The sequence below is a fragment of the Chelonia mydas genome, chromosome 3 (genome assembly GCF_015237465.2).
Source record: "Chelonia mydas isolate rCheMyd1 chromosome 3, rCheMyd1.pri.v2, whole genome shotgun sequence".
Lineage (NCBI taxonomy): Eukaryota > Metazoa > Chordata > Testudines > Cheloniidae > Chelonia > Chelonia mydas.
Window position 1 is genome coordinate 62,997,000 of NC_057851.1, and position 20,343 is coordinate 63,017,342.

Consider the following 20,343-nt stretch of genomic DNA (forward strand, 5'->3'; position numbering starts at 1 on the left):
CTTTGTATTTCCTACTTTTTATGTATTTGTTGGCAGAGAGGAACTTTAAGTAATGTTAATGAAATATTTTGTGAATTTCTTTACATTTTAAGAGAGAATCTTTTATATATGTGCTATTTAAATAATAAAGCACTTACTCGTTTTAGAGCTTCTATTTTGGAGAGTTCATTAATAACAATTTTTGAGTCCCATGGGGATTTCCAAAAATCTGGGCTTTTGGGGACTTTCATTTCAGTTTATACTGGAAAGAGAGTAATCTCTTTGTAATATTCCTTAGTTTTCGTGTTGTACTGGTTGTGGTACTTTGGGCGTTCACCCAGACCGGTAAGGGGTTGTCACCACCGACTCTGTAACCTTGGGTGCTTCTATGCTGTGCAGTTTTGTCTCAGAGCAGTCTGGTTACCGTACAATGACCAGCCTGGTTAATCCTTGTAGCCTGACGCCACCAATCCTGACTCTATCCAATACTATCTCCTTTGCAGTGCTCAGTCCCTCTCACTGTAGCACTCACAAAACTGTATCAAGTTCTCTGTGTCTCTAAAAAGACACTCCACAGCACCAACCGGCTAGTTTGGCTGTGGATTTTAAAACTCTTGAGTTTGAAACACTGTGTGGCCACTATTGTGTGATAAAACAATACATTTTTTAGCAAAGACAGCTGTTTAAGTGATACCAAGTAGAAAGAATTGGGATAGAAATGGTTACAAACAAACAACAGTAAAAATGTGCTTCTAAGACTAAAATTTAACAAACTAGAGTCTTTTGTTCAAAGTAGCTTTCTTACCATGATTATTCTTGCAGCATGGCTGGGCAGTTCTTAGCCAGGTTCTAACATAGAGCTCAGAGTGCTAGGTTTCTTTGTCTCTTCAGATGAAGGATGCCAAAATGTTTTTTCTCTCTGCTTATATCTTTAAAGTTTTATCTGTGGTTATGCCTACACTACGCAGCTTTTAGCAACATGGCTGTACAGCCATGCTGCTAAAGGTCACGCAGTGTGTAGCCACTATTTGAGCAGTCCTGCCAAAAAAAAACTTCCATCCCCAACAAGCAGCATTAGTGTTGTCGGCAGGAGAGCGGTCCTGCCGACACAGTGCTAGTCATACTGGCACTTGTCATTGGCAAAACTTTTGTCTTCTGGGGGCTGTGTGTGTGTGTGTTTTTTAACACCTCTGAATGACAAAAGTTTTGTCTTTCACTTGCCTGTGTAGACAAAACCCCAGTTTTCAAAACCCACAATACAAAAAAAGGGAATTTTTTATCCAATAAACACTGAAAAAACACCAGGAATGGTTACATGTAATAAGGGTTTGTCTACACCAGGGGTTGGCAACCTTTGGCACACAGCCTGTCGGGGAAATCTGCTGGTGGGCCGGGGCGGTTTGTTTACGTGCAGCGTCTGCAGGCTCGGCCGATCGCAGCTCCCACTGGCTGCGGTTCGCCGTTCCAGGCCAATGGGAGCTGCGGGAAGCGGCGTGGGCCAATGGATGTGCTGGCCGATGCTTCCCACAGTTTCCATCGGCCTGGAACGGCGAACCGCAGCCAGTGGGAGCTGCGATCAACCGAACCTGCAGATGCTGCAGGTAAATAAATTGTCCCGGACTGCCAGCGGATTTCCCTGACAGGCTGTGTGCCAAAGGTTGCTGATCCCTGGTCTACACAAAGCATAGAGGTGTGATTTCTAAAGTGCGCTAATGTGTTGCACATTAATTGGTCCACGTAGCCCCTGTTGGTTCACACTGAAGGTTCCCAGGAGCACTTTCTTGTAGTGCTGTGACCCTGAGAGCACCCATATGCAAGAGGGCAAGGGGCACCCCAGCATGTAGTAGTTAGTCAGCTGGCCTGACCAACTCATTGTTGTCATAATCTGCATCTCAAAAATGTCATGTAAGGTATCATATGTGAACTGGTAACATGCTGATCATTAGCATCACTGCATGGTGTACGTAGGGGTGATATATGAAAAGTTTTAATGTATTTGGCAGACAGAGCTTACATCACCCCACCCTAGACAAACAAATGTGGTCTATCTGCTTGAATGTGTACTGTCTCCAGTGTAAACTGAGACAAACAATGAAAGCACATTTACGTAAAAGGTAAACAAAGCAATCAAATGATTGTCAGCCACTTAATTATCTCGACGGGGAGGAGAATGCAAAAATTAACGTGGCATCAGCTCCATGATGGACACAGGAAGCTGAGCCTCCAGGAAGTATTCTTTTGGTGTTTACTAGTTAAAACCTAAAATCAGAAGGCCTAAATGGTGGTTGTCTTAAATGTGTGTTTTATTGTCATTGTCATCTTTGAAGCTCTGTATTTCACCACTCAGTGCCATATTGACCAATATATTGCAAGTAATTAAATTGTTTGCAAACAAAGCATGTTTTTAATGCAATGTCGATGTTACTGCAGCTTCTAAATGACAGACTTTATAACTGGGTAACTGTTTGAGTAGGGACTCATGTCTATAATTTCCCATTCTTTAAAAAGGTAAATGTTCAAAACCATAACCTCCAATTTGTAAGAAGCATAACTAATAGATGGAAAGGAGCTGTAGTTTTGTTGCTTATTTTCACGTAACCCTTCTTGAGAACAAGTAAGAATTACCATTTGAAAAGGGAAGGAGTACTTGTGGCACCTTAGAGACTAACAAATTTATTTGAGCATAAGCTTTCGTGAGCTACAGCTCACTTCATCGGATGCATGCAGTGGAAAATACAGTGGGGAGATTTATATACACAGAGAACATGAAACAATGGGTGTTACTATACACACTGTAACCAGAGTAATCAGGTAAGGTGAGCTGTTACCAGCGGGGGAGGGGGGAAACCTTTTGTAGTGATAATCAAGGTGGGCCATTTCCAGCAGTTGGCAAGAACATGTGAGGAACAGTGGCGGGGGGGAATAAACATGGGGAAATAGTTTTAACAAGTTGGAGAGCACTTCAGTCTCTTTGGTCACTTGATTACAGACCTAAAAATGGCAATTCTTCAACAAAAAAAACTTCAAAAACAGACTCCAAGAGACTGCTGAATTGGAATTAATTTGCTAACTGGATACAATTAACTTAGGCTTGAATAAAGACTGGGAGTGGATGTGTCATTACACAAAGAAAAACTATTTCGCCATGTTTATTCTTCTCCTCCTCCTCCTCCTCCCCCCCCCCCCCCCCCCCGCCCTTCCTCACAGGTTCTTGTCAACTGCTGGAAATGGCCACCTTGATTATCACTACAAAAGGTTTCCTCCCTCCCCCCTCTCCTGCTGGTAATAGCTCACCTTACCTGATCACTCTTGTTACAGTGTGTATGATAACATCCATTGTTTCATGTTCTCTGTGTATATAAATCTCCCCACTGTATTTTCCACTGCATGCATCTGATAAAGTGAGCTGTAGCTCACGAAAGCTTATGCTCAAATAAATTGGTTAGTCTCTAAGGTGCCACAAGTACTCCTTTTCTTTTTGCAAATACAGACTAACATGGCTGCTACTCTAAAACCTGTCGTTTGAAAAGAAGTAGTGTAATTTACAGTTCAGACTCAGAGTACAGTAGGAGCTTATCTGAACCCACTCTGTCTTGATTACTGTTCTTTGTGGGCCCCTTCTCTGCAAAAATGCTCGTCTTCTGAGGCAAATCAGTCATCAAAGGTAGCCATGACAACCAGGGCAAATAGTGATTCTTCCCAAGTATGCCAATTAACTGGAGTGATTGAGGGGCTGAGTAGCTCTGATGTCACAATCTTACTGCATAGCAGGCAGCAGAAGTTCACTTTTGGGGGGAAAATCAACATACAAACACAAAATATATATTGGAGATCAAATGTTAGTTAGTGTCTGAAATTTGGTTCAAATTCCCCATTGCATATTTACTAAAAAGGGTTCTGAAAAAGGTGAGACGCTGATGTAAAGATTCTGTAAAAGAGAAAATTTTGATGCTTCCTTAACTATGCAAGACCATAATGAAAGGCAGGGTGGCGATAGGAATATTTTAGGTACAGTAATGGGAAGAGAATTGCTGAAAACTTTACTTCAGTTACTCCTTGTAATACTGAGTTGCTTAAAAAAATAAAATGCATCATGCCAAAAAAGTGCTTCTGTTTTAAACAAGAACAAACAAACACACGTTTTTTTTCTTCTCTTCACAGCATTTAGTTTAGCTTTGTCATTCACTGATCAGTTTTATGGTTGGGGGACCTGTGTCAATGTTGTTGTTTGGAGTGATGAAGAAAGCCTTCCAGTCTCCCCCCATAATAAATCTTTCATTTAAAGATGAAGGGGAAGTTGATGATTCCCAAATTTATTACTTTGAAGTAGGAAAAAACCCTCAAATTGCTGTATGTTGATGTCTCCTAGTTCTTGCAACCTCTTAGGTTTTACATAAACAATAAGGAAGTGATGACCATTAAAACAGCATCACAGGGAAATGGATCATTTGTTGCTAGATAAAAATTGAAGTTATGATACTTAAGTTAAATGCCAAGAAGATTTTCGCATTCATTGTGAATTAGTCTTTATTTCTTTCTGACTTTATTTCTGCTATGCTAAGTGATTGATTTACTAGAGTTGTCACTGTAGACTGTCTGTTGTTCAACTAGTAACTGAGGATTGGCATTATGACTCGCTGAGAGAATAAAGTGTGGAGCTGGCGCTCAGGGCGGGGGCAGCACACAGAACCTTGTGGCCCCTTGCCTAGAAGCCGGACCCACTGCTTAGTACAGTACAGGCCTTAGCTGGGCAGCACCGCCAACGGGATTTTTAACAGCCTGGTCGGCTGTGCTGCCCAGAGCAACCCAGTGCCTTACATGCCGTGACCCAGTACTGGGTTGTGACCCGAACTTCGAAAAACGCTGATCTATGCAGCAGTTTTGATTGGCTGGTTGAGGGTTTGATTCCTTTTATTCCTCTGATTTTTATAGTTGCACCCTTTTGCCCTCTTCCCTCCATTTGGGGACCACCTTGTCCATTTCCGCCAGACTTGGGAGCGGATCACTATGGACTAGTGGATCTTGGAGATCATAACATTGGACTGCGCCATCCACTTTTTGACCCTTTCCCCACCTCTCTTCAGGCCTGCCTCTCACGAACTTCTGCTAAAACAGGAGGTGGACTCTCTTCTCCAGCTAGGAGCGATAGAGCCAGTTCCTTCTCCTTACAATGGCAGGGGGTTCTATACAATATACTTCCTAGTACCAAAATAGGACCGAGGTTGGAGGCTGCTCTGAGGTAGCTGAACAAGTTCATGAAGCCTCAAAAGTTCAGGTTGGTGAATCTAGCAGCTATAATTCCTACACTAGAGGAAGAGGATTGGTTTTCGTTCCTCAACCTACAAGACACTTATTTCCATACAGCCACACACTGATCACACAGCAAATACCTGCAATTCGCCGTGGGCCAAGATAATTTCCAGTACGGAGTGTTCCTCTTCAGTTCCAAGGGTGTTCTTGAAGTTTCTAGCCATAGTGGTGGCTTGTCTTCATTTTCCCATAGCTCGACGATTCGCTTCTCAAAGGCTGCTCTTTCGAGACAGTGTTGTCATCCACTCAGAAGGCTCTTGCTCTGTTCTGAGAATTGGACCTACAGCTGAACATAAAGAAATCCATGTAAGTACCAATGCAAGGAATTCAGTTTATTGTACTCGGTGACACCTAGAGCATACCTTCCTTTAGACAAATTTTATGACTGTCAGGACTGGAGGGATGATTCAGGGAAACTCTGACATCAATAAGGAACTATCTTCAACTCCTCATGGCATATGGCAGCATGTACCTTTGTTAACAATCATACAAGGTTACACCTCTGCTGCTTCAAAGGTTGGTTGAGAACTGCCTAGTCTCTGACCAGGGACGTCTTGGACACCCCCTTGCACATAAAGAATTCCCTGAACTTTGAACAAAGCAACTCCACATCTGCAAGGCTGTCCCTTTCCACCTTCCAGACCTGTCAGTGACTCTAACAACTGAAATATCCCTGTTAGGTTGCGGAGCCCACCTTGGTACCCTGGTAGTTCAAGGCAGATGGATGGCCCACAAACTAGTCTCCGCATCAACCTGTTGGAGCTCAGGGCAGTCAGAAACACTTGCCTTCATTTCCTGCCCTTCATCAGGGCAAAGCAATCAGGGTCATGATGGACAACTTTTCCTGCATGTTTTCCATCAACAAGGAGGGAGAGGCAAGATCTCCCTCCTTGTGCGTCAAAGCTGTAAAATTCTGGAACTGGTGCATAGCCAACCACATCCAGATTTCAGGAGTCTACATTCCAGGCATCTGGAACACCACTGTAGAGGCCCTCAGCAGACACCTTTTTCCCATGACTATGAATAGGAGCTGGACATGCAGGTCTTCAAAGACATATTCCAGAGATGGGGATGGCCAGAGATAGATCTTTTCATCATTTCTGAAAACAGGAAGTGTCGTCTTTTCTGTACAAGGGGGCATTTGGGTCAGCTCTGCCTGAGGGTGCCTCTCTTCTACCTTGGAAGAAGTCTGTTTTGTGTCTTTCCCCTGACACCTCTAATTCTAAGGGTGATAAGATCCGGCAGGTCAAGGCTGGAGTTTTTCTCATAGTACCTACCTGGCTGAGATAAGCTTGGTACCCTTTCCTGATTCAGCTGTGTGTCTAACTGCCAGTCAAGCTCCTGACCTTTCCTCATCCCCTGTCTCGGACGTGGAGTGTGCTTTACCACAACCTGGCAGCTCTCCATCTCAGAGCATGACTCCTGGATGGTTCTTAGTAATAGAGGTGAGAGGAGTGTGATCAGACAGTAGTTGCTCAGTTCTTCTGGATTGCCTTTTTTCATCAATAGTATTGTTTTTGATTTCTTCCATGCACCTCGAACACGCTTTCTATTGATGTAAAGATGGTGAACTGTTGCGCCAATGCTTTGAAGAGAGCAACTTCCCCTGCTTTGAGATACTCTGGCCAAACATCGTCCACTCCCAGACTCTTCTCTCTCTTTTTATGTTACGAACTGCGTATTCAGTTTCTTCCTACATAACGTTGGGAACTTCTTCTGTAACCTGCTGCCTTGATGGTGTATGCTGGTGTACAGTGTACTCATATGGATGCTACTCAAAAAGGAGGAAACATTGCCTTGTGCAGTAACTGTAGTTCTTCAAGATGTATGTCCCTACGGATGCTCCACTGTTGCCGTCCTTTCCCTCTGCTTCGGTTGTTCCTTAGAGGATTTTCTTACTTAGTAGAGAAAAACTAAGGGAGGTTTGCGAGCACACCCATGTATAGCCTCGGTGTCTGCCATGAGGAGGCATAGGGCATGTGTGAAGGCTGAACAGGCAGTGCTAGCTAGAAATCTCCAATCAAGGGCACGAGAGGCAAATGTGCATCTGAGGTGAAGCACCCATAGAGAGACACATCTCAAAGGGTACGTGTGTGTGTGTGGTCCTATGTATTAAGAGAAACTTTCTTTTCAGTGTAAAGTAATTGTTTGAAATACGTTGGAAAGGCTCTGGGTGGGGATGTGGCTACATTGACACATTTTACCCTGAGTAGTAGGCTCAGTCCTTGAGCTAGCTGGAGTTAGTAAATTAGCTGAGACTTGTTTTATAATTTCGTATAAATCTGAAATAGCTCTTGGCTACATTTACTTTTCTTTGTTTGTGTTTAATGCTAAAACCTGTTTTGTTTAAAAAAAAAAAAAAAAAAAAAAAAAAAAACTTGAAAATTTGAAACAGCTGCTGAGAAATTATAGGAGTAGACAGGCTGCTTAATAGATATGATCACATTAAAATCATTTGGTATGAGTCTTCTTTTGTGCTATAAGTTTCATTTTGCCCTTTTCTCCTGTTTGCATAGGAACTGAGATAGTGAAGCCATATACACCTGTATCTTGTTCTTTGAAATCAGATTTCAAAGAACCATCTCACCATGATAGTACACACCTGATTTTAATGATCAAAATTTATCCCAATGGACTTTTCACACCAGAACTTGACCACCTGCAAATTGGTAAGTGTTTTCTTGCACTAAATCATTTATATGTATCATTCCCATTACAGACTGTTCAAATTGGTACCCACTTACATATGTGTGTTTTCTCCTTTGTGCCCTTGTTACATTTAATATTTGAAACCTTATTCCTTTAGTCATATCCTATCTAGTTTTGTAAGGAACTGTGTGCTGTAAAATATTCACATTGGGGTCTACTCTTCCAGAGTTTTCCCTAAATAATTATAGCTAGCTTATTGTAAAGTTTCTTTCTATGTACGTTATTTACAGTTTCTCTGATACTTGGGGAAAAAAACCTAGGTTTATTTTTGTGTGATTGATGTTAGCACAAACCTCAATGCCTACTGCTCCAAGTGCAAGACACACTTTTGACTTTGTCATCACTAATCTAAACCATGGCTGTGTATTTGTACAAAAAACAAAAACAAACCCAAACACCCTACCAAAACATTACATTGCACATCCAGTTTTTCATTGGTGACAGAATGAGAGAATGAACCATATGTGACAGATATTAGTCATGTCAGTGCTGTTCTTGAAAATACTACAGTGATGAGGGCAGCATAAGAGCTTGTATAGAATAGATCATCAGTATTTTGACTTCCACTTCAGTAACATATACTGTTCTGTTTTTGTTATATAGGAGACTATATTTCCGTGAGCAATTCTGAAGGTAGCTTCAAGAAGTCACAAGTTCAAACTTTAGAAGATCTCTTTTTATTGGCAGCAGGCACAGGCTTCACACCAATGGTTAAACTACTGAACTATGTTCTGACTAATGTTTGTAGTCTGAGGTTAGTATACTCCTTATGGCTTAGGCACCAAACCAGATTAATCTTTAATGAGGAAGTAGAGGGTAAATGACTGAAATCAGTTCTACAGGAATAACAGAAAATGGATTAGGAAGTGTTGTACCTTGGTATACTGTAAAGCCTGGTCTGTTTCAGGGAAATTTTTCCCTCATCTGTGAACTTCAGGAGCTCAAGCGTAGATGGTGACTGGATGCTGCAGGTGTTTCTCATTGGTAGCAGATGGTATATAACTGTCTCTTGCCTTGTGGAACCTGAAAAATCAGCTTCTTAGTTAACTGGAAGAACATTTGGATAGTACTGCTAGTTAGGTGTGTTTGGGATGCCTTATCCTTAATTCTGAGAAAACAAGGCTTTGTTGGAGGGTAAAGGTGGTTATGGAGGTGCTATCATTCTTTTGCATTCCCTGCTTATTCACTACAGCTCAGCAAGTCCACTGACAGTGAAGCATCTTTTGATTAAGCATTAATTAAAAGCATTAATTTTGATCTTATCCTTTCCATAGAAGACCATTATTTCATACATAGTATAGCGTGCATAGGCTCTTCTCTTATTTATCCTATGAACTTGCTGAAGGAATCCAGAGTCGCTTATTGTGGTGTTCTCAACAGGGTTTCTATCACCTTGTTCAAAGTGCAGCAACATGTTTTCTCACTGGTTTGAGTGACTGATTATTTTCTGCTTGTCTTCTGGCTTTTATAAGGAATACCTATAAAATGTTGGATTGACTTTAAGTTGGTACCGTTGGTATTTAAATTGGTGGTGGGCCATATGTATTTCAAACAATCTACTTAAACTTGGTTCTGACCACAGTTGGCTCCTTATTACCTGTCCTTCGTATTTCTTGAAACCCCACTTTCTTTTCTAAAAGTTGCAAGAGGAGTGCTTTTAATTTTTATATTTTTTTTTATTGTGTGGACTGTGAAGGTGGATGTGTGATATAAAACCAAATTACATTCATAACTCATTTTTTCCACTGTATTGTGTTCTAAAAATGTCCATGTTAAATTACCCCATCTTTGGTCCCCAGATTTTCTTATGTTCAGACATCTTTCTTTTAATATAACAGAGAAAAATACCTTTAGATCTGACAGTTTAGCTATACAACATACTGTAAAGTATTTGACAATGATACAACTGATGTATGAATTGCCAAAAAAGGCTTTGTAGAATTGTGGCTGTTAGATTGGAAGGAATTTGCAGATTTAATTATTTGATGCTGATTTCTGTGTATGACTGGGTGAGTAAAAAAGACTGACTACTTCTTTAGGAAGAGAGGAGGTGGTAGAAAATCAGAACTTGAGGTAAAACTAAAAACGCTTTATCTTTCCAGGTGAATATTATCACAGTCTTAAAGGTTATATTCTAGAAATACACTTCGGACCTCATTAAGAGTCTGGCAACTTCAATTTTATTTTGTCCTGTGACCCCAGAGTATTTTGCAGTTTGACTACCAGTAAGACCACTACATGCGCCACAGATTATTTTTAGAAATAACATCACTGGAGAATGGTGCCTGTAGGACAGGTTAGCTAGTTTTTTATATTCTTCCCAGAATTGAATCATAGCATGTTATACCATTTGCAATCACTTAAAAGTACTGAGCTGTAGTGTGGCAGGAGTTAGCATCCCCAGTGCCTTACCAGCAAGGGAGCCCAATAGCATTTGTTCCCAACCCCCTTTCTCTGCCAGATGCCCTCATTCTCCAGGAGGGTTTTCAGTAATTACTGGCCAAAGTAGCAGATGCTGAAGTGGGACACAGCATCAACATGTTTGACAGTGCTTAATTGTTGTAACAAACTTAATTTTCTTCATTTCCAAGGAAATTGAGATCTAAGGTTTTATATTGAACCTAGTTTGTTGTGTGCCAACCACTCAACTAGCATAAAAATTATTTCTAAAATCTCTTTATTGGCCCCTAGCTGACTATTTCCCAAAACCCTATATAACATTGACACTCTCTTTTGAATTGTGTGAATTTTGTGGAACTCTTCCCTTCTCCATTTTTAACTCCAGTGATGAAGTAGACGTGACACAAGAACTGTTTCCTTTTTTTCCAGAAGCAGAAAATGAACTTGCTTTTGATAGCAGATCGTTCTCTGCTTAAGTTATGTTTGGCTTCAGTCAGTATTGGAAAGAGAGGTTTCCCAGAAATGGGAAGTATGCCCTAACTGCAACAGAGAATATGAAATATTGCACAATGCAGCATCTTCAAGGCTGCATATATGCAAAGCAGACAATAAAGATTCCATGACTCTCTTAAGGGCTTGTCTACATGGGGAAATTAACTGGCATAGCTGTTCTGGAATAACTCCCTCTTTGGACACACTTTTATCCTGGAGTAACTCTAGCACTTTAAATTCACACCCTACCCTATTCTGAAGTAATTTCCTTATGTAGACAAGCCCTAAGAGTACCCGTGATAAGGGGGGGAGGGTAGCTTCCTTTTATGAACACCCAGCCAGCCAGTTAGCTATAAAATCCCTCTTGGTAGCTGTTCTCTACTTGCTTTACCTGTAAAAGGTTAAAGAGTCTGACTGCATGCATAGGTAAAAGGAAGTGAGTGGGCACATGGCCAAAAGAGCCAGTGGAAAGGCTAGAACTTTTTAAAATTGAAATAAGACTCCCCTTTTGTCTGTCTTATTCTCCAGAGAGAGGAGACGCAGAGCAGGAACGGGGCTGAACTGTGCTGTAGGAAGCTTTAAGCCAGGTATGAAAAATCATACCTAGGAATTGCTTATCTGAAACCTCGGGTATGAAAGTAAATCAGGGAATGTCTAGGAAGAAACGATTAGGGTTATTTCTTTTATTTCTTATTGGCTTGTGGACTCCTCTGTGATAACCCTCAAATGCTTTTGTTTTGCTTGTAACCTTTAAGCTGAACCTCGAGAGCTAACTTGATGCTTAATTTTTGTAATTGTTTTTCTTAAGATCTAGTAAAAAGCTTAAATTCCAGATGAATTTTCTTTTTTTGTTTTTAATAAAATTTACCTTTTTTAAGAACAGGATTATTTTTTGGTGTCCTAAGAGGTTTGTGCATATGTTGTGTAATTAACTGGTGGCAGCAGCTGATTTCCTTTGTTTTCTTTCTCAGCTGTTCCCCAGGGGTGTGTGTGAAAGGGCTTGAGGGTACCCCAAAGGAAGAATTCCGAAGTGCTCCTTCCTGTGATCTCAAAAAGTGGTGGTGGGGGGGAGTTTGCACTTGTGTGGTGGCAGCATCTACCCATCCAAAGTCAGAGAGAAGCTGTAATCTTGGGAGTTTAATACAAGCCTGGAGTTGCCAGTATTAATTTTTAGAATCCTTGCGGGCCCCCACCTTCTTCACTCAAAGTGCCAGAGTGGGGAATCAGCCTTGACAGTACCTTTGGCCCAGATTGCCCATTTTCTCCTGTCTTCGTTGTTTTTATTAATGTGCTGCCTGGTGTTAGTTCTACGTACTAAGGATTAGGATCAAGACTCTGAAGATGCAGTTTCATAGCCATATAAATTGCCACTGAATTGTAGATTATTTTGAAACTTCCACATAATTGTGCTCCAGAGTGTAAGCATTTAATTTTTTTAGAAATAAAGTCTCTAGACCTTAAAAGATAATTGTATAAATGTGAACCTAATGTAAATACTCATGTCTGCCTGATCTTGCAGGCTACCTAATACAGTAGGACTGAGATAGGTATGAACTGCCTGATTCATGTCAATGGGATGTTAAATCTGGAGTATGATAACTTAAATGTCTACATTAACTCTTTAACTGCAAGCTAATATGATTACTTCTTGTTGTTAGATGGAGGGATGCAGATTTGAATTCCTTCTATCAGATACAAACTTTTGTCTATGTATGTTTGCATCAGTTTAGTTAAACCTGTTAAGTAAAATGCAATTGCCAAGAACTATGGAATATGAGCGGATTTAATAGATTTATTACCTACATGCTGGACTAGTAATTTATTTTAGATTTTTTTAGTTTTAAACCTGTTCCTAATTGTTTTATGCTAAATTGAAATAAGCCTGTGGTAGACTGAAGTGTTGACAGAGCCTTTTGTACCGTTTTAACTGAAGTGTCTTAAAATTGCATCTTAATTTAAATGGGTGCAATTCTGCATGTAGGCAAACTCTTAGTCATTCTGCCCCTACCCCCAAGGAAGGGAAAGAGTGGGTGCAGCCTTCCCAGTGTCAGAAACTTCACCTGCTTCCTGAATACTTATCTGCCCCAAACTAAAACCATCTTTTGCCCTTTTCTGGTTGCCAAAAGCCTCTGCCCCTTACTCAGCTCCCGTCACCTCCATATTCCTCAAATAGCTTTTGTGTTGCAGTTACTTATCAATAGAAAAATCTGTAGTACGTTAAAATTTGAGGGCCAAGTAAAATTTCATGTAAAAATAAATGACTCTTAAAAACACTGTGTTGGTTAACCTAAACTGGAGTGCTGTGAGAGGAGGCTATGAGTCTATGAGTCTATGAGGCAGTGCAGCATCATATAGGTCTAATCTACCACAAGGACATGGGGAGCCTTGATCAGTGTCCTCGTCTTGTTGCATGCAGCAAGTCACCCAGAAGGTTAGCTGCATTTCAGTGGTAGATGAAGTGACTCGTGTCTCTGCTTTTTCTATAGTGCCCATCAAAATGATATCTGACCACTCTGTATACCTGTAGTTTGTAAATTGTTCTGGGGTCATTTGGGATGGTGGATGTTATATAAACTGTAATTTAAAATTAAGGGCATAATGCATTGGTACTGGGTCCAGTGAGAAGTCATTGTTGGACTATTGTGTTAGTGTCTCATCAGCACCAGTTTTCACCTAAATATCTTCAAAACCAGATTACTTTAAGACTAGGTAATGTACTGTAATTTATAAAGCTAATGGCAAATGATGAAACCAGAATCCATCATCACCATTTTGAAACTCAAAGTTTATCTGTACAACATGGAGTGTATAATGTTCAACTTATTTAGGGGTGTGCAGGGTTTTACTTTCATAACGTTTATTAAAATAGCATAGCACAGTAACACTTAGATACTATTGAGACACTTTTAGGTAGGTATATAGTCCTCTTACTAAAGCCTGTGGAATCCCTAAAAAATGTGCCATTCTTGTCCTTAAGAGAATATAGGTCTTAAATTGCTGCATAATTAAATGTGTTCTGGAGATGTGCAGTATTTTCTTTCTATTTAATAGTTGCTACACATTCATATGTCGTTAAAAGCTTGATATTGAAGTTGTGTGGTTTTTTTTGTTTTGTTTTAAGGACAGTGAAGTTGATGTTCTTCAACAAAACAGAAGATGATATACTTTGGAGAAACCAGCTGGAGCAGTTAGCCCTGAAAGATAAAAGGTATTAAATAGTTTTATAGAATTTCATTTATAAATTATTTATTATTTGTATTATTGTAGCACCTAGGTGCCCTAGTCAGAGTCCAGGACTCCATGATGCTAGGTGCTGTACAAAAACAAAACAAAGATGGTCCCTGCCCTCAAAAGCTTACAATCGATGAATACTAAAAGACAAGGGAGTACTAAGAAACAATGAGACAATACTGTCCAGTATGATAGACAGTGGTCTCTGTTCACCAGCAGTTTAACCATTGTGAAGGTTCTTTTGTGAGCATTATGGAAAAGGAGAGTTTCATGGAAGACTTTGGAGGATGATATGCTAGTTTTTGCAGATGTTTATGGGGAGCTCCTCCCAAGCACGAAGGACAGCATGGGAGAAAGCGCAAAGGTGTTTGTTTGAAAATGTAATAAGTAGGTGATGGAGACTGGCATGATGGACCAGTTGGAGGTGGAAGCTGACATCTTGATAGTGTGTGAGAGATCATAGGGTGGGGATATGCCTGGAAAGTGAAGACAAGTAGTGTGTGTTTGATGGAATGGAGAAAAGGGAGCCAGTGGAAGAATGCAAAAAGAAGGGATTGACATTGTCAAACTAGCAGGCTAGCGAAATGATCTTTGCAGAAGTATTTTGAATTATAAAGCAATCATAAATTCTACCATATTTACCACTTATCTGGAGAGTGTAACTCTTTTTTAAATGGGTAAGTAATATAGTGGACATCATCAGTTTACCACCACCACAGTAAGGGTAGAAGGGATGGGTTTTAAGCTTTCACTGGTAAATTTTCTTCTTAATTTAGTGTTTATAACATGAGCTGTTTAACATGCATATGTGCCTTTCTCAGTAGGGATAGACTTAAGCATATGCTGAAATACTTTGCTGAATTTGGGCTTTTGAGCAGTTGAAAATCAGTAGATAGCACCATGTGATCAGCCAGCTAGGCATGAATCACTAATAAGCTGTCCACCAAACACTGCTGTTCCATGAACCATGTTTCAAGAATAGCTTTTATAATTGTCTGTACACTACTCCATTTTAAACTAGATGTTCAGGTGATGTTTCTAGGACTTGAAAAGTGAATCTGCATCTTGGGAATGTAAGGTGGGAAGCTGAGTGTACCCAATTTAGGCTTAATCAGTTTTCACCTTTATTCATAAAATTTCAGACAGAATTATTGTCACAGTGTCTGAACATATATTTATGCCAGACGATAAACATATAAGAAGGATTTGATTGGGGTCCCCTGATACTGCATTGTGGAGCACTGGGAAGTTCTCCTGTACATCAGGATGGTCATCGCCTCCTCTGATCCCTAGTCAGGTTCTTCAGGCCAGTTCCTTCACTTTCTGGCCTGGTATTCCTCCATCTTGGGCCCTCCTTCCCTTATATTCTCAAACATGTCCACATTACCTATTCCTTAACTTTTCTCCAATCAGCATTAAGCATTTGTCTTATGTAACCCATACAATACGCATACACAAACTTTAATTTAGGAATCTATAGATGTGTCTAGACTTTTCATGTCATTACATTTCCATGTCACCCTGCTCCTGGGTTTTCCCAGAAAAAGGGGACTTTTGTCATTACAGGTTTGTGTGTTTATTATACTAATTAACTTCCCTTTTACCTAAAATCTTCCAGCATAACATATCACCTTTGTCCTGTCAAAGTTACATTATTTTAATCAAATCAGCCAATCTGTGTAAGAGGCGAAGAACTGGCAAAACCACACGCATTGCCAAGCAAATTTAGGCTGAGGGCTTGGCCTAAATGTTACCTCATCTAAACTCATTCACTATCCATAATTATAAATTATTAAAGTATACCTAAAGGCTCTTAATCTTGCCATTTAGCAATTCTTCATCTTAAATTAGTGTGTATATATATCATCATAACCCCTCTACTTGGGGGCAGGGGAGTGTTAAAGAGCACTTTGACCCCAAAATGTCAATATTTTCTTTGTATGCACTTTTGTGGTAATTGTGTCCGTCCCAGGATATTAGAGATCCATGGTGAGTGAGGTAATATCTTTTATTGGACCAACTTCTACTGGTGAGAGATACAAGCTTTCGAGCTTACACAGAGCGTTTCTGCTGACCAACCATTTTCAGACCATTCAGCACTTTGCCTCAGTCTGCTGTCTCAGCCATCCACAACAGTTCAGATATGCCTGAGGGTCTTGGGCCACATGTCCACTTGCATGTAAGTGGTCCAGTTTGCAAGGTTGCACCTTCACTCTCTCCAGATGTGGCTCAGGACAGCTTAGTGTCAATGGGAGCTGCGGGACGTGCTCACCGCCGCTTCCCGCAGCTCCCATTGGCTAGGAATGGCAAACCGTGGCCACTGGGAGCTGTGGGGGGCCATGTCTACGGACAATTAACATAAACAAAATGTCTCGCAGCCCACCAGCAGATTACCCTGAGGGGCAGGCCGCGTGCTAAAGGTTGCCGACCCCTGTCCTAACTAGACAGAGTGTATATTTGTGGGGTGGGGGCTGGAGAACCAGGTAAAGGTCAAGGTGTAGTATTTCTTGCAGACAGACTGAGAGGGGTTATCAAAGATACATGCTCTCCCACAGAGGCTATAAAAATACCAGAGTTCAGTAAACCTAAAGTTCATTCTGGCAAGAAGATTAGATAACTTATGTTGGATAGCCGTGTCTTTGTGTGACCGCAGCTGACATCCACACTTACAAAATGACAAAGCTTAATTCCTGCTCCCCAGTCCACTGTAAATAATATCTTGGTATTATAACCAGGTTTGGCTAATGTGGGAGAGTAGGAAGCCAAAGACTGCTTCCTAATCTGAATATTCCACATGATAAAGCATATTGATGGAGATGTAAAGTTATCCTCTGTCCCACCCCCACAATCCAATGCTTTTAATTCTAATGAAAATAACAGCCCCGCTGAGGTAACTCAGAAATGATTTTGTTTCATTAAAGACAAATTTTCTGGTTTTGGGTGAATAACTTTTCATTTAACCTCAGTGAAGGAAGAGAGCAATTACCTCAAGTACACTCCAGAACCAGTATTTAACTTACTCGGATGAGTAGAAAGCTTGTGTGCTGTGAAAGTCAACATCAATCAAAAAAAAAAAAATCGCTGTACTTATTTGGGTTCATATATCAAAATTTCTGACTGGACTGAGAAATGGTGTAGCCTTTTGTGTGTTTTTTATATTCCTTATTGGTCATGAAGTTTGGTGTGGGAGGAGACGTGTCACCTATTTTTCAGCCAAATCTATTGTGATAGTTATACAATTTTGGAAGAATTAAAAAAAAAACAAAAAAAAAAACCTTCCACCTTCCAGCAAAATTATGCATAGAATCTGGAACATCTGAACTCATCCAAGTGCTCATGAAGTTGTTAAGATGCATTGCTTGTTGGTGCTGTCTGCCTGGAAAGGGTGATGTGATCTGGCTAGAGTTTCTCTGTGGTTCTGCTAACAGCTGTTAGTGCTTAATTGTTCTCTGGCATTTTACAGTACACTTCAGAAACAGCCAAAATATCTTAAAATTTTAAACACAGACAAAAAGGCCTTTTGGATAAGATCTCAAATAGTAAATTAGAACCCAGAGTTAAAGGACGTGGATATCTATATCTGTTTGAAAATTTGGTTGCTGATTTTTTTAAATTTGGGATTATAAAATATAGAAATAGCAACAGAATGGCTTAAAAGCTCTTAGAAATGACATTATTCTATGTGCCATCCAATGTCTGAAAAAATGATAGAAACTGAAAAAGCTTCAGAATATTAAGATCCTTAAGTGGAAAGTAATGTTAATATTTTAATTATATGTAATATTTTTTCCTCAGATAACAAATGCAATCAGACTGCCCACCACAAAGAATAAAAAATCAATGAGATTTTTCAAATTTACAGAAAATGCATAGTTGAGGATTAGGGCAAATTCTTTGAAATTAATGTGATCTTTATCAATAATGTTCATTAAAGTTACTGAGCAAACAGATGTAAAGGCTGATTATTGGAGAACAATTTATTTTAGGGGCAGTCAATAGGGGGACTACGGGCCAAATCTCGACTGACAGACACTATTGAGTGGACCACAAAAATCTTTTTATTTACTTATTATTATAGTAAAAGCTGTTTTATCTGGCATGATGGGAGAGTGCAGGTTAGAGAAAAATGCCAGTTAACTAAGAAGGAGGGAGTTTGGGTGCGGGGCTGGGGGTACAAGAGGGGGTGCGGAGCGCAGGCTCTGGGATGGAGTTTGGGTGTGGGAGGGAGCTTAGTGTGCAGGAGGGGGTGCTGGTTGCCGGATCCGGGGGCCACTTACCTTGGCCAGCTCCCCACAAGCGGCGACCTGTCCCAGCTGCTCCTAGGCAGAGGCACGGCAGGTGGCTCTACGCCCTGCCTCCATCCCGTCCTGCCCTGCCCAAACACTGACTCTGCAGTTCCCATTGGCTGGGAATGGGAGCTGTGGGGGCAGTATGTGCTGGCGGAGGCAACGCGCAGAGCAGCCGGGGCAGGTCGCCGCTTGTGGGAAGCCGCATGAGGTGAGTGGCCCCTGGATCTGGCACCCCAGCCCCGTGCCAACTAGAATGAAGATCAGAAATGCCAGTTTATAGAGCTTCCCGGTTGGTGAAGTGTCGGATAAAACAGGTTTTGCGGTGTGAAAAATGTTCCTCTGGAGTCTCGATCTTGGCTTGACGAAGAAATTTTCACCTTGACAAAAAATAGACTACCCCTAATTTTTTTTTTTTTTTTTTTGATTAAACAGGGAATGTGTGTAAAATAAGACAAACAACGTCAAGGATGTGTTTCTTTAAACTTCTAAAGTGGGAGATGAGATTTAATGTAGCAGAAAAATGTGTTTAACACTAACAACTGCACGGGGTTACTTTGCTCCAATGTTCTCTTAATTAGGACTAGAACATTCTGGGGTCTAGAGAATGTTATGCTCTTGCCGGTACACCATACTGGACCGGACCAGCTTACTTTCACCTGTGCCATCAGCCCTTCTCGTCCTGAGCCTCCTCAAATCCATCCTTCCTGGGTTCTTAATTACCAGACACCTGGACTTTCCCCCTCTGGTTTGTCACCCCAAAGATGTGAAACCAGTCCCCCAGTTATCAGTTCACTTGGGCCCCCACACTCCACATAGCTTGCATAACAAACCCTGCTTGTGGTAAAAATAAACAAAAGGTTTATTTAATAGAAAAAGATTCAAAGATGAAATAAGGGAGAGCAAACATACAAGTTATACAGTAAATAAACGGGCAAAACTTCAGGCTTTACACTTCTGTATTAGACAAAATCCCTTTTCTAATACAGGTTGCCTGTTGCCTTTGAACAGTTTCCCAGCTTACACCCTAGCCATGGGGAGGATCCAGTATTCACAGACAGCCTGCCACCTTTGAGGCTGTCCCTCAAGTTCTGGAAGAAAACTCCAGTTTCAAGCCACCTGTTTAAAAGGCTCTTTTCCCTTTCTCCTGGCATGGAGACTCATGGTTTTGGGCAAACACCTGACTTGGTAGGTGCCACTCCCTGTCTGATAACTCACTGTCCTACGGTGAGGTGGAGCCAAAGTTTAAGCCCAGATCTCTCTCTATATAAATTCATCATGGTAGCCTTTATACATATCCCATAATGATTATTAAGTTTAGAACATTACAAGCTTTCATAAGACCCTAGTCAACATTTGTCTAACACAATAATATTATATACAATCAGTTAATTCAGCTGCTTATTCTTTAGTGTCCAAACACCTGTTCTCCCCTTGGGGTGTCTGGACCCTGACTGTCACAGTCACTTCCTCCATGACTTGTCAATTATGTCTTGTAGCTTAATACACAAATCCAATTTTCTTCTTTTCCTACTACATGTATCAAATTGCTCTGCATACCCCAGTGCAAATTTAAAACTGAACTGAATAGGATGATCAGGCAATATAGTGCCTATTTTACAAAAGGAGATTAAGAGCTTGGCATATTTAGCATAGCAAAATGAAGGCTGAGATGATGGGTTATGATTTCTCTCTATAAAAGACAAAAATACATTTGGGGTAAACACCAGGGAGAGAGAAGAGTTATTTAACGTCATGGTCAATGTTGACACAAGAACTGACCATGGGTACATTTAGGTTGGAAATTAGAATGTTTCTAACCATCAGAGGAGTAAGCTTCTGGAACAACCTCCCAATAGGAGTAGTGGGGGCAAGAAACATAACATGGTTTTAAGATGCAGCTTGGTAAGTTTATGAAAGGGGTTATGATAGGGTT

The 20,343-nt window shown here is 40.7% G+C and overlaps 1 protein-coding gene and 1 long non-coding RNA gene across 6 annotated transcripts in view; both read left to right on the forward strand.

The window, feature by feature from the left end:
* The window catches only part of LOC102935673 (cytochrome b5 reductase 4), a 73,898-nt gene that overhangs the window by 48,710 nt on the left and 4,845 nt on the right, over nucleotides 1–20,343 (forward strand). For all 5 annotated transcript variants that reach the window (XM_037894404.2, XM_037894405.2, XM_037894406.2 and 2 more), the window contains 3 exons: nucleotides 7,806–7,958; nucleotides 8,602–8,752; nucleotides 14,012–14,098. In XM_037894404.2, coding sequence (XP_037750332.1) covers nucleotides 7,806–7,958; nucleotides 8,602–8,752; nucleotides 14,012–14,098 — 391 coding nt within the window. The remainder of the gene's footprint in view (nucleotides 1–7,805; nucleotides 7,959–8,601; nucleotides 8,753–14,011; nucleotides 14,099–20,343) is intronic.
* On the forward strand, nucleotides 3,387–7,683 carry LOC122464986. Its single transcript, XR_006289470.1, has 2 exons — nucleotides 3,387–3,643; nucleotides 4,591–7,683. It is a non-coding gene; the product is annotated as an uncharacterized LOC122464986 (long non-coding RNA).